The 14128-nt window shown below is 46.7% G+C and overlaps 1 protein-coding gene across 3 annotated transcripts in view; it reads left to right on the forward strand.

The window, feature by feature from the left end:
• Positions 1–3258: 3258 nt before the first annotated feature.
• The window catches only part of LOC119461813 (uncharacterized), a 68601-nt gene continuing 57731 nt past the window's right edge, over positions 3259–14128 (forward strand). For 2 of the 3 annotated variants that reach the window (XM_037723191.2, XM_049672226.1), the window contains exon 1: positions 3259–3390. In XM_037723191.2, the coding sequence (XP_037579119.2) occupies positions 3305–3390 (86 nt within the window). In that variant the 5' untranslated portion in view covers positions 3259–3304. The remainder of the gene's footprint in view (positions 3391–14128) is intronic. The other variant, XM_037723187.2, reaches the window with a different exon arrangement.

Here is a 14128-nt window from a genome sequence, read left to right on the forward strand (position 1 = left end):
CGTGTACTTAGATTTAGGTGTACGTTGAAGAACCCCAGGTGGTCCAAATATCCGGAGTCCCCCACTACGGCGTGCCTCATAATCAGACCGTGGTTTTGGCACGTAAAACCGCATAATTTAATTTTTAATTAATTTTAGGCCTAAAATTTTTCGTTCTATCGCTTTTTGTGCGGTCCTTAACTTGTTCTCGAGCTTCATTGCTAAACTCCAAGTTTCTGGCCGATATGTTAGCCCCGGTAGAATGTAATGATTGTACACTTTTCATTTGAACGACAGTGGTAAGCACCGAGTCAGGATTTGGTAATGCCTACCCTATGCACTCCAACCCAATTTTATTCCTCTGTAAATTTCGTTCTCATGATCCGAGTCCCCTGTGAGTAACTGAGCTAGATAAATGAACTCCTTTACAGATTCCAGAGGCTCACTGGCGATCCTGAATTCTTGTTCCCTTGCGGAGCTAATGAACATTATCTTTGTCTTTTGCATATTAATCTTCAACCCAACTATTACAATTTCTCGGTTAACGTCCTCAATCATTTGTTGTAATTCGTACCCATTGTTGCTGAATAGGACAATGACATCGGCAAACCGAAGGTCGCTGAGACATTCGCCATTGATCTTCACTTCTAAGTCTTGCCAGACTAAGAAGACTTAGGAGTGAGGATGAAAGGCGAATACTTCACAACTAACATTATCTAACAATATGTAACACTAACAATATCTAACATTATAAAAATGTTGCCAACATCATCACAACCATTGGTCCATTATAGGCGCAGAAGTGCCTGTAGCACACCGAAGGGCTACAGGCATACACGACAACTATTGTGGAAGCTACATGTGTCACATATAATATAAAGCCATGACACTGACAGAGTCTGTCGGACTGAGTAAATGGTGCGTAGCTGTCCGCCGGCAAAATTGCCTGAAATATACGGCAAGGTTCCTTAAATATTCTCCGAGTGAACAAACACTTGGCCGTAATTCTTACCGAAAACCGCGTGTTCTTGACGCATTTTGCTTTCCTTATCTTTATTTAATTTTGGCGATGTTACAAGAGCGACAGGGCGATTGAGAATTCTGCTGGAAGCTCCATAACTGTCCAGTCATAACATCGGGTCAGCAGCGAGGACAAGTAATACAATAAAAAGTGCACAACATGAAAGCAAGTAGAGAGAAGGCTGGAGAAGGCAACAGCAAATGGAAGCAGGCACATTATTTGCAATACATACAGTGTGAGCGGTGCTGATTACCGCGGTCGCGTCGCTGTCGGCACAGCGTTTGCACCACAAAAGTAGGTGCAGCCGGGAATACGAGCCGGACTGCTCTGGAAAGGCAGCTCCGGTGAGCCACGTCCCCCCGGCGATAGAACAGCGCATTCACACCAGGCAGCCCGTGCACGTGGTAGCAACTCAGCGCACTCTCGCATTGCACGCCACGCATCTCAAACGAGTGCCCGTACAGTCTCCGTCCAGTTTGCCCACTCGTTGCAGTTCGTAGTCCCGTTCGGTACATTGCGTGCCTTCGGCCACACAACCGACGCGCGCTCGTTCGCTGCTTCGCACGCTGCCGTCGCGCTGGCAGCCGCTGGGCGGCCGTGCTTCGCCGCGCGAGGATCGAGGTTTAGGGGCAGCTAGTGGCGATGAGACGCGTGCCATCGCAGTACAGGACACTCCGGAGCGGATGGGCGCTGGCCGCGAGCCCGTCAGCGCGATCGATGCCTCTTTTACCCGTACATCGAGAACATAGCAAACTGAACACGAAGGAACGACGACACGGTTAGTTGCTGTTTCCAACTGTGCTATTTGCGCCGGCCTGAGCTTTTTTTTTTATTTGTATGTAATGTAGCAGCAATGCGCTCTCACTCTTGAGCCAGCGCGCGCGTGGTGTCGAAAACTCCATTGTTTCTCGTGTCTTTTGTTTAAAAGCTAAACTTAAAGTCATTGGCCCGTATTGCATAGTTATCCCTGTCGTGGGCGCCAGACGGCGTCGCCAACATCCCTCCCGAGAGTGAAACTATTGAAGGTAATGTTGTTTAATGTTAATATTTGTGGCGTTAATAGGTGATATAGTGTACCCATGTGAAGGCTCTGAAATACTGAACATGCAGCAGAGACTTGTACCGAGTAACTAGAGCTATGTGGGTCACATGATCCGTATGTGGGTTCCATATATATATATATATATATATATATATATATATATATAGGAACGAGAAGAAAGGGAATCAATTAGTAAGTACAAGTTAGTTCCCCTATGTTGTCCTAGGTGTCACTGTTTATACATATATATATATATATATATATATATATATATATATATGTCATAAGAAGCCAACAAACAATGACACCACGAACAACATAGGGGAAATTACTCGTACTTACTGATTGAATTAAAGAAATGATAAATTAATGGAAATGAAACCGGATGAAAAAAACAACTGTCCGCAGGTGGGGAACGAACCCACGTTTGTGGGTGGTGGCGCTGGTTAACACTCCCAGGGTTTGTTCTAGTTGTAAAACATAAATACCCCAGAAAGAGAATGGGAAAACGGCTCCGCGGTAGCTCAATGGTGAGAGCATGCCGCGCGTAATGCGAAGACGTGGGTTCGTTCCCCACCTGCGGACAGTTGTTTTTTCATCCGTTTTCATTTCCATTAATTTATCATTTCTTTAATTCAATCAGTAAGTACAAGTAATTTCTCCTATGTTGTTCCTGGTGTCATTGTTTGTTGGCTTCTTATGATATGACTAATAAAAATCGGGCCTCTCAGTTCCCTTTCTTCTCGTTCATATATATACATGTATATTCACATATGTGGGTCCTGTGGGTCATATATGTGACCCACGGGGCGCTGTTCGAGATAACTGACTACAAGTACTATCAAGTCATATACGTGCTAGCTTCCACAAGGGTAGACGTTTGGTCTTGTTGGAATAGCAGCGAAAGAAATGTGAAGCGCTTGAAAAGACGAGGAAGAGAAAGGAAGACAGTATGTGAGCGCCAACTTTCAACAAATGGTTTATTTGAAACCACGGCAGCACTTATTTACATTGACGACATCCATATGCCATAACAAAATATCGTGCATGGAAACACGGCTTTTTCGTTTCTTTTGTTCTTTTTTTTCTTTCGACGCACGTCTGATGCCTCGATTGTAAATAAACCATTTATTGAAAGTTAACCCTCCCGGTGTGCACCCCTACTTCGTCATCGTGTTTTCAAGCGATTCACATCTGTTACTGAGCTAGTCTAGCTGCATGTATCACCACCTAAGGCCATCTACCGTGTGTGCAGGACGAGAATGCCCCGCGGTTTGGCGGCGGTGCTAACAGTGCTCTGGGTGGCCACGCGGTCACGCGGCTCAGACCTAGTCTTTCTCTACCCAACGTGAGTTTGCCTTTCTCATATCGATACCTTTGATTTGAAGCACCGAATGGTGTTTCACGAACATTAGGGGTGGAACTATGGGCGCGATCTTGTACGCTTTCCAAAATGGAACGAAGGCGGTCCGTTCCATCGAGCCGCACACGATTGGTCAATTTGAACCGTGAGCCGCGCACGATTGGTCAGTTTGAACCGTGACGATCAAATTGACCAATCGTGTGCGGCTTGATGGAACGGACCGCCTCTGTTCCATTTTAGAACGCGTAAAAGATCGCGCCCTATATTCATTTGGAAGTTAATCGTACCACCTCGTGCTAATTTCAGTGCCAAAGTTCTCTACGATTCATCATAGCCGCCTTCTGCTTCTCCTTCATCCTCAACATTTTTGGTGGGTATTTGAGTAGCTATTTCCTTCCACTTTGTATATATATACAATTGTAGTGAAGGAGAGGGACGATGCAGTGGGGCATCCTTGCGCTGCTCGGAAGCGATGCTGCGAAGGTCGATGGAAGACACAGTCAACCGAGACATATTGTTGTCAGCCAAGGGAGAGCGCGAGAAGGCATCGGCGTCCGAGTGGTGTCGCCCGCTGTGGTAGAGTACGCGGATGTCGTAGTCTTGCAGGCGAAGTGCCCAACGTGCAAGACGACCGGAAGGATCTTTCAATGACGCCAGCCAACATAGTGCGTGGTGGTCCGTGATGACCTCAAATTGGCGGCCATGCAAATATGGACGGAACTTAGTAAGAGCCCAGATGATCGCGAGACATTCTTTTTCTGTCACGGTGTAATTGTTCTCGGCTTTCGTAAGCGTTCGGCTGGCATAAGCGACAACATACTCAGGGCACCATTGCTTGCGTTGCGCCAGGACAGCGCCAAGGCCAACACCGCCGGCATCTGTGTGTACCTCTGTAGGGGCCGTCGGGTCGTAGTGGCGCAAAATTGGGGGGGGGGGGGGGGGAAGTCAGCAAACGACGAAGACTCGTGAGCGCCTCGTCGCACTCCGATGATCAGGAGGTGAGGAGCCCGTTGCTCCCTAGGAGCTTCAACAGGGGCGATATGTTGGCGGCGAAATTCCGAATGAAGCGTCTGAAGCATGAGCATAGACCGATGAAACTGCGCAATTCTTTCATGGACGTTGGCTTGGGGAATTCGGCAACGGTGCGAGTTGGTCGGGGTCGGGGAGAATTCCTTCCTTGGATACGACATAGCCAAGTATCGTGAGTTGCCGTGCAGCAAATCGGCACTTCTTTATGTTTAATTGTAGGCCGGCGCTCGATAAACACATCAAAACACGCCGGAGGCTTTCGAGGTGCGTGGGGAAGTCGAGCGCGAAAACTACAATGTCGTCAAGATAGCACAAGCATGTGTGCCACTTTAAGCCTCGCAGAACTGTGTCCATCATGCGCTCGAATGTCGCGGGCGCATTACACAGTCCAGAAGGCATGACGTTAAACTGGTACAAGCCGTCGGGCGTGATAAAGGCTGTTTTCGGTCGATCGACTTCTTCCATAGGCACTTGCCAATACCCGGAGCGCAAATCCAGAGATGAAAAGAACTCGGCTCCTTGCAGGCAGTCACTTGCGTCGTCTATGCGTGGCAGGGGATAGACGTCCTTGCGAGTGATCTTGTTCAGCCGGTGATAGTCGACGCAAAACCTTACGGAGCCGTCCTTCTTTGTAACAAGTAAAACAGGAGAAGCCCATGGACTTTTCGAGGGTCGAATTACTTCGCGCCGAAGCATGTCGTCGACTTGCTCGTTGATCACACGACGTTCACTGGCAGAAACGCGATACGGGTGTTGTCGCAATGGTGAGTGAGAGCCAGTGTCGATGTGGTGCGTTAAAGTTGAAGTCCGACCCAGGGAAACTTGCCCCACGTCGAAAGACGAGCGAAATTCTTCCAAGAGGGACAGCAGCTGGGGAACGCTGGGCCGCTGTAGGGGTTCCAGCGATGGAAGAACCAAATACATCTCTGGGCAAAGCATCAGATGTATAAACAGCACTGAGCGTACTGTAGGTGGCGCAATTCAGGTAGTCGGGCACGTCGATAACTTGCACGTCGTCGATGGCTTCCACGGTACCAACACATTCTCCTCGGAGGAGCATGACAGGGTATGGGCACGGGTTGCAAACGAAAATTGTGCTAGTGTCCTCGATGATGTCCACGGTCGCAAACGGTAGCAATAGGCCCTTCCGTGCGAGGAAACGGCTAGACGGCGAAAGTAGTGCAATGGCGTCCGAGAGGCCACTGCAGTGCACGGACACGATTATTGAGGCGTTGGGATCAAACTGAGTGTCGGCTTCGACGATCAGTTTCCTGGAAGGCGGCGGAGCGTCAGTGGGCGTCAAATCTAGCAGCGGCGATAGTTCTATTTCGGCCCGTGCGCAATCGATAACGGCATTGTGGCGCGAGAGAAAATCCCAGCCGAGGATGAGATCGTGAGAGCAGGGGGAAAGGACGAAGAATTCTATGGCGTAGACAACGTCCTGAATTTCTACACGAGCAGTGCAAGACGCCAAAGGTCGAATATGCTGAGCACTGGCTGTGCGAAGGGATAGTCCGGACAGGGGCGTCGTGACTTTACGAAGTAAGCGGCAAAGTGTAGCGTCCGTAACACATACGGCTGCGCCTGTGTCCACGAGTGCAGCCGCGCGGACACCGTCGACAAACACGTCTATCACATTTAATGGGCTGCAATGAGGACTTGTGCACTTCGACGTTGACGCAGCCCTTGCCTCTTGGACGGCGACTGTTAGTTTTCCTCATCCCGTGGGGCGGCACGACGTCGCATCGGCGATAACGAGCGCCGGCGTCGAGATGGGGAACGGCGGGTGTTCGGCGGTGGGCGGTATGTCTGTGACACACCGGAAGGGGGGTCATAAGATGGACGGGGCGAACGGTTTGGCATGGATGATGCGACACTGGGCGGCTGCACACGATTACAGAAACGAGCCACGTGACCGGCGTAGCCGCAGGCAAAGCATATAGGCCGGTTGTCAGACGTACGCTATACTTATATATATCAGCAGTTTGTGAATCTTCACGTTGTTTACATTGCCACGTTAACACGTCTATTCCCGCCGCCACCGGATGTCCCATTGTATGAACTGTGAAGAAGCGGATAGTGGCAGGACTGCGAGTCACCAATGTAACTCTTCATTGGGTAAACTTGTGCCCACAAAAACAAGTGGATACAACGATGGTGGCGAGCACAGGCGTCAATCGTCCAAATCTGGTCTGCGCGTCAGGCGCGTAGGTTATTCAGACATGACTCGTCGAAGGTTCCAACGTAATCGGAAGTGCTGTCGTACACCACTATTCGCGTTGCGCATGAAATCTGATTGGACGAAATTATTTCGCTATAGAGTCGGCGACATGCGACAGCATTAAAGGAGGTTCCGATACATCAAGGCACATCTTGCGCCGAAGAATACTTTTGTAAAAGTGGTTAGCCAGTTAAAAACGGCCACCGGGACAGGCAAGATTGACACGTGTACACACGTCTCCATATTGCTTGAGTGTGCACGGTAAGACATCGTGTTGCATTACTCGTTTCTTTATTAAAGGTGACAATTTCCGATTTCACTGTGCTACAATTAGGGCCGAGTTCGCCACAGGTATTCGCAAGCCTCTGTAAATCGTCTACATTGTCCGCGATACTACAGGGTTATGCGCTTCGCATACATTCGTCCAGCGGCTCTCCATTATGAGTCATCATCATCAGCCTATTTTCTTGTCCTCTGCAGACCGAATTCCAACTTGCGCCTGCAAATTTCCTAATTTCATTTTCTGCCTTCCACGACTGCGATATTTTCTTTTGGCACCAATTCTGTAACCCTAATGGTCCACCGGATATCTACCCCACCCATAACACGGCTTTCCCAGCTCCATTTTTTCTCTTAATCTCAGAATATCGGCTATCCCCGTTTCCTCTCTGATCCACACCGCTCTCTTCCCGTCTCTTAAAGTTAGGCTTAACATTTTTCGTTCCATCGCTCTTTGTGCGGTCCTTAACTTGCCCCCGAACTTATTTGTTAACCTCCAAGTTTCAGCCCCATATGTTAGCACCGGTAGAATGCAATGATTGTACAATATTCTTCTCAACGACACTGGTAGGCTTCTGGTTAGGTTTAGGTAGTGCCTGGTGAAGTAGGTGAAGTAGGTGAAATTTACACAAGACTAGAATGGGTTGAAGTGCATAAGCACTTCAACCCATTCTAGTCTTCTGTATATTTCATTCTAATTATCAGGGAAACCTTTGAGTAATTTACCTAGATAACCGTACTCCTTTACCAACTCTAGAGGCTGACTGGCAAATCCTGAATTCTTGTTCCTTTGCCAGGCTATTGAACATTATCTTTGTCTTCTGCATATTAATGTTCCGCACCACTTACACTTTCTCGATAAAAGTCCTCAATCATTTGTTGTAATTCGTCCCCATTGTTGCTGAATAGGACAATGTCATCTGCAAACCCAAGGTTGCTAAGATATTCGCCGTTGGTCCTCACTCCTAAGCCTTCCCAGTCCAAGAGCTTAAATACTTCTAAACATGTAGCGAATAGCATTGGAGAGATTGTGTCTCCTTGCCTGACCCCTGTCTTGATAGGTAATTTTCTACATTTGTCGAGAACCAAGGTAGCTGTGGAATCTTTTTAGATATTTGCCAAGATATTCACGTACGCCTCCTGTACTCCTTCAATACGCAATGCCTCTATGACTGCTGGTATGTCTTCTGAATCAAATGCCTTTTCATAATCTATGAAAGCCATGTAGGAGAGAGGTTGATTTTACTCCGCAGATTTCTCAATTATGAGTATGGCAGCGCAAAATACGACATTCACGAGGACGTAAACAGCACAGTCCTGTTTTGCGCTGCCGTAATGAATACTTATAAAGCAGGCCAGTTGTTCGTTCTACGGTCAGGGTTCTCCGTTGCAGCCATCTGATGCTATCTGCCCGTTATTGAAGTAGGATAAGTGAAAACCTAATTTGCTATTTTTCTGTTGTCTTGTCACTCCTATAACGTAAAACATGGGCAAAAAGATGGAGACTAAAGATGGAAAAATTACAAACTGTTCTCGTAAGAGCAGGGCCGATACCGTAGATAGTGCAGTATAGGCCGATTCTGAAGTAGGTGCAATATCACGTAATGGGGCTGTGCGAATAGCAATTTTAGACCGAATCGAATACAATATGAATAACAATATCGAATAGTTTTCAAAAAGTATTTTTTATCACAAAATGCTGGTTTTGAACAATATTATGCGATGATGTTCATATCCTCGTATTTATAATGTGCGCGTTTCTGTGATAACATTTTATCCTATCAAGTATTGCTTCATAAAACCAGAAATAAGATATTCAGAATAAATAGGCAGTCTGTTTCCGTACTCGGTATTCTCCGGGAAGTGCGAACGATCGCGGTTTACAAAGAAAAGTGTGGTTCCTTGAGCCATGTAAAACATGCTCTACTACCTAATTCCAAGTTTTTATTTCTGATATGGTCGCTGATATGAAATTTATTGCCATATTGCTAAATTTTACCTTAAATTTTGCACATTGCAGGATTAAAATTGTTCGAAGACTATTATGAAAACATTCGCGTTTACGATTACTGACTATTCGAATATTCGTACACCGCTGTCAGATAGTCTCCGAGCGTTGGCTGCAACAGTGAATAATTGGGAAAACTAGCGTGCTCTCGCAAAGGAAACGGTAATTGTTGCTGCTTGTGTGTAGGGACGCCTTCCCCAGCCGTGTCAAAATGCTCACTCGCACACAAGAAAAATTGTGGTACTGTTGTTGATCGATCGTGCCATGCACGCATCCATAGCCTGCAGCTAAGTGCCAGGCAAATAATGCTTTGCATTTAAGACAAGAAAAAAAAAGTTGACATATTCAACTGTTGCTGCCGTCTACTTAATGCAAAAGATTCATGATAGAGAAAGGTTGTATGAATAATGTAACTTTGTGTATACTGAACAGGTATGTGTATATTTTATGCTGTGGCGTTTATATTTATAATAGGCAGAACAAAACGTTTGTAATGGCAAGATAAAAGATAGAAAGCAAACTAAAACCCAGTGGCATACGCCCAGTATCGCCACAGAGATACAACCCCCACGCAGTGGCACGTATACGCAGTGAGCCGAGTGTACATAGCCAGAGTCACCCACGTGGCGCACAATTTAAGACTGCAGCGGTTGAGATCTCGAGCGCATCTACGGTGAGCCTCGTCGTCATTTTGCTCCGTCATGCAGAATGATAGTTCACCCTAAATTCTGATTAAGGACGGTTGAATGAACTAGCGGAACTCGCGCAATAGAATATGGAGGCTGTGCAGGGGATGCCCAACACCCTTTGAGTCTGCGTCAGGTGGCATAAATTGCACACCCGGCATATCGTTAGAATGAGGATGATGCGCTAATATATTCACTGCTTAAACAGACTGTCTTTTGTCAACATATTTTAGGAGCATGGGCGTCATGAAGTGTAATATAGAGCGCTCTTCGTAGAAGCGCCACCCAATCTCTTCCTGCATCTTAGTTCAAGGTAGCAGCGGTGAGTAAACGAAGGTGCATTATCGTTTCTACCCCAAACAGGCTAAATAAGCATCGCATACCTACTTGCCGCAACTAACCGACAAAAGTAAGGCATAAAGTGCATGACGGGTGCCAGAGGGATCGTGACGGCGTTTGCCCTTGCAGCAAGCTCTCTGTCGCGATCATCATACACGATACACTTTCAAAAAAAAAAAGGCAGAAAAAGAAATTTAAAACAGCACTGCGTTGTATAGCGACGGAACTTGCGGCAACTGTTACCGCCAGCTACTTCTTAAAAAAAAGAGCGCGAGTGAACAGCGGTTGACATCGAAGAAAGACAAGGTCCTTCGGGGCGCATTGGTGATACCATGTGGTTTGTTGTTTAATGTTTTTTTTTTCTTTCAAGTTTTCTATCCGCGGGTGGGGGGGGGGGGGGGGGGGTAGCCGAGAAGACCTTGTCTTTCGTGCTTCGATGCCAACCGCTGCTGGGTCGCCTTAAACTTACTTGCGCCACTTTGCCTACTGCTTGAGTACCACCTTAGCTGGTTACTTAACTTTACTTTCGTTGTTTTCAGAGTTCACTACCTTGGGCATCGGCCCACATTTTTGTTGAATGAAACCACACTGTTGGTTCAGGTTTTAGACGCGCAGTTTGATTGAGCGCACCCTGGGTTTCACTTTCGCCTTTCTTCGCTAATTACGCCTTAATACAGCTCCCTAAATAGCTCTACGGGAACTTCATGCGTTTTTTTTTTTGTTCAAAGCTTTATTTTGCAGCCATTTTTGTTGTCCTATACGAGCACTAGAACGCCTTAGATCATCTAATCTTCGAGACGGAAGTGGTTAGACGCACGGATCCCAAGAATCCCAAGGCGATCTGAACTCACCAAAGCAGACCTTGTCTTCAAAAACTAACCCGCCGTGCTGGCTTAGCGGCATGGTATTGCGCTTCTAAGCAGAAGGTCGCGGGATGAAATCCCGGCCGCCGTGGCCGCATTTCGATGGGGGCGAAAAAAAAAAAACGCCCATGTCCCGTGGATTGAGGGCACGCTAAAGATACCCAAGGTGGCCAAGAGAAATCCCCCCCCCCCCCCTCCGCCCAATACGGCCACACGAATAATCACATTGTGGTTTTGGCACGTAAACCCCAGAATGCAACTTTTTTTAAACTACGGAATAATGTAAGTTTTAATGCAGGATGCAATATGATGTCGTCGTATTTTCTGAAATTTGAGTGTACTGTTACTGTCTTGCCGTTCGGTTCAACGGAAACGATACTATCATTTTGTATTCCAGGAAAATAAACTAACATGACTGGTCATTTTACGGGAAGTGGTTCGCCTGCGACAGTAATGGAAACATTCTGTGAATCCTGGGCCGGTATCGACGAGATTGTTTACTCTTGCACACCAGTTTAAAGCAAGTGCACTTAATCTCTACCCTAGTAAACAGCTGTCTGCGTAGCTCACGCAGAGTTATGAATTTGATGACGCAGTAGGTGACGACCAAGTCACGGAGTGCGAGTGCTGGCGGCAAGCACGCGAAAAGAACGTGCTTAGCCTTATGGCGTTCCTGGTTTAGTGTTTTCTGATGGTTTCCGCCGTCCGCGGCTAAATATGGCTAAATATGCGCGGCGGCGCCGTAGAGAGAGCGTCTTCGCAACCCGCTATTGGCAACTGCAGAATCCGCTACTTGAGCTGGCAACACTGTCCAAATAGAGAAAGATGGCTACGACATTCAGGTCCACGGCGGCTCTTTAGCTTGGTGCTGTAGTCAAGTTTCTCTTTTCTGGCGTTGAATCGAGCTGTTTGGTGGAAGCCGGAAGGGTCCTTATAGACTGACGATCACCTCAATTAAGGATTTGAGCGTCGAAATCGCTGAAATAGTTGCGCTGTGCGTGCAGACATTCGGCCTGCCCAGCGAGCCACACCAGATTTTATTAAGGACAAAGAGCTTTTTAAGTCAACCGGAGATTTTAAAAAAAGGGAATGTTCGTGCGTAGCGAGCCTCTTCGAAAGGTGCAAGCACTTGTTCGTGTTGTTGTTCCAGTGCTACTAGCCGATAGTTGACTCTTTTCGACCTTCATAGGCAACGCGGCACTGTGACTCGTGTTGCATGCAGTATCTCACATAGCATCCCACAGTATATAGGCAGTGACGTTTGTGGTGCTTTGAGAAGCCAAATACGGATATATCGCACTGATAGAACGAGGCTAAAAACTGCGAAGTTACGTAGTCAGTGTGTCTTGGGATAAAAACGAACGAGTTTTGTTTGTGAGGAGGGCTGCACGTTTCCCTTTACAGCAAGCTGATCCGTGTAACAAGGTTGTCTGCGTCCGACGACTGTCGCTTCTTCGTGCACGCAGTGTTCGATGTAGGCTTAAGAACACGGCAGAATTATCAAAACCGGCGAAACGTGTTAAGTGAATAACAATCAATTGGACCAAGTTGAGTTTCTTCAAACAGGTTTCCAAAACTTAGCGATTTTTTTTTTTGGGGGGGGGGGGGGGGGCAAAGTGAGTTGTATTCGTGGAAATGCATGACTTGGAGACGAATTGAGAGAGTTGTGATGGAATTTAACTGTGTGCTCAGTGTCGGAAAGCAAACTAGCGGCGCTATGCGCAGGTCGAACGCTCCAAAGATTGAACGAGCGCTATTTGCAGTTCTAAATTTCTTGCCAGCAAACAAACTGACAACTCACGGTGTTGAATGAGAAAATAGCATCTTCTGCTTGCACCGCTATACTAAATCATGCTGTGAAACGATATATCGCCTCTCAGCATAAGGTATGTCATGATCAACTTTAGCATTCAGAATTGGGAAAAGCAGAGCACTCGGTCGTTTTCAGCGCGCGTGCCCAGCAACGTGCCGAGGTTTCTAGCGCATAATGGCAACAAATGCCATGTCCCACGTTGTGATACGGGGTGCAAGTCTTGCAAAGAAATGTGCTCGTTATTTTTAATCCCCAAAAGACGATCTTCTTCGGCGCAGTGCGTCTAATCCCGAGGAAAAATTGATTTCTTCAGCCGACAGACTGTCTGCAAAAAAAAAAAAAAGGGGGGGGGGGGGCAGCAGATCCAACGAGTTGTAGTCTATATACGGCGAAGTGAGAGCACAAAGAGTGGATACACTAGTTTGTGGTTCTTGAATGTCCGCACAAAGTGTCGCGAATTCAAGCACCGGCGGCGGCATTTCAAGCTCATGAAATGCCGCCGCCGGTGCCGCGGACGCGCGAAGGCGAGCTTTTGCACACGGGCAAAAGCGCCCGCGTGCTTGCATTGTATTGCACGTTAAAGAACCCCCAGGTAGTCGAAATTAACTCGGAGCCCTACACTACGGTGGGCCTCATAATCTGAACTGGTTCTGGCACGTAAAACCCCAGGAAGAAGAAGAAGTATGTTTCGTTCCATCATTCTTTGTGCGGTCCTTAACTTGTTCTCGAGCTTCTTCGTTAACCTCCAAGTTTCTGCTCCATATGTTAGCACCGGTAGAATGCAATGATTGTACACTTTAATTTTTAATGAAAGTGGTAAGCTCCCAATAAGGATTTGGCGATGCCTGCCGTGTGCACTCCAACCAAATTTTATTCTTCTGGAAATTTCCTCTCATCATCAGGGTCTCCTGTGAGTAATTGACCTAGATAAATGTACACCTTTACACACTCTAGAGGCGGACTGGCGATCGTCAATTCTTGTCCCTTGCCAGGCTATTGAACGTTATCTTTCTCTTCTGCATATTAATCTTCAACCCCACTCTTACAGTTTCTCGGTTAAGGTCCATAGTCACATGTTGTAATTAGTCCCCATTGTTGCTGAATTGGACAATGTGATGTGCAAACTGAAGGTTGCTGAGATATTCGCCGTTGGTCTTTACTGCTAAGCCTTCCGAGTCTTACTGCTTGAATATTTCTTGTAAGCGTGCAGTGAATAACACTGTACATATTGTGTCTCCTTGCCAGACCCTTTTCTGAATAGGTCATTTTATACTTTTAAATCCGAAGCATTTCTTGGCGAACATCTGTTACTTTGACAGTATCTATCTATCTATCTATCTATCTATCTATCTATCTATCTATATATATATATATATATATATATATATATATATATATATATGTAGATATGTAGGAAAATCAGAAGCACAACTTCGTGGTTATCTTAGGTTTATTATTTACCCAACAGTTTAGGTCGCTGCACCG

Source organism: Dermacentor silvarum, chromosome 8, assembly GCF_013339745.2.
Source record: "Dermacentor silvarum isolate Dsil-2018 chromosome 8, BIME_Dsil_1.4, whole genome shotgun sequence".
NCBI lineage: Eukaryota > Metazoa > Arthropoda > Arachnida > Ixodida > Ixodidae > Dermacentor > Dermacentor silvarum.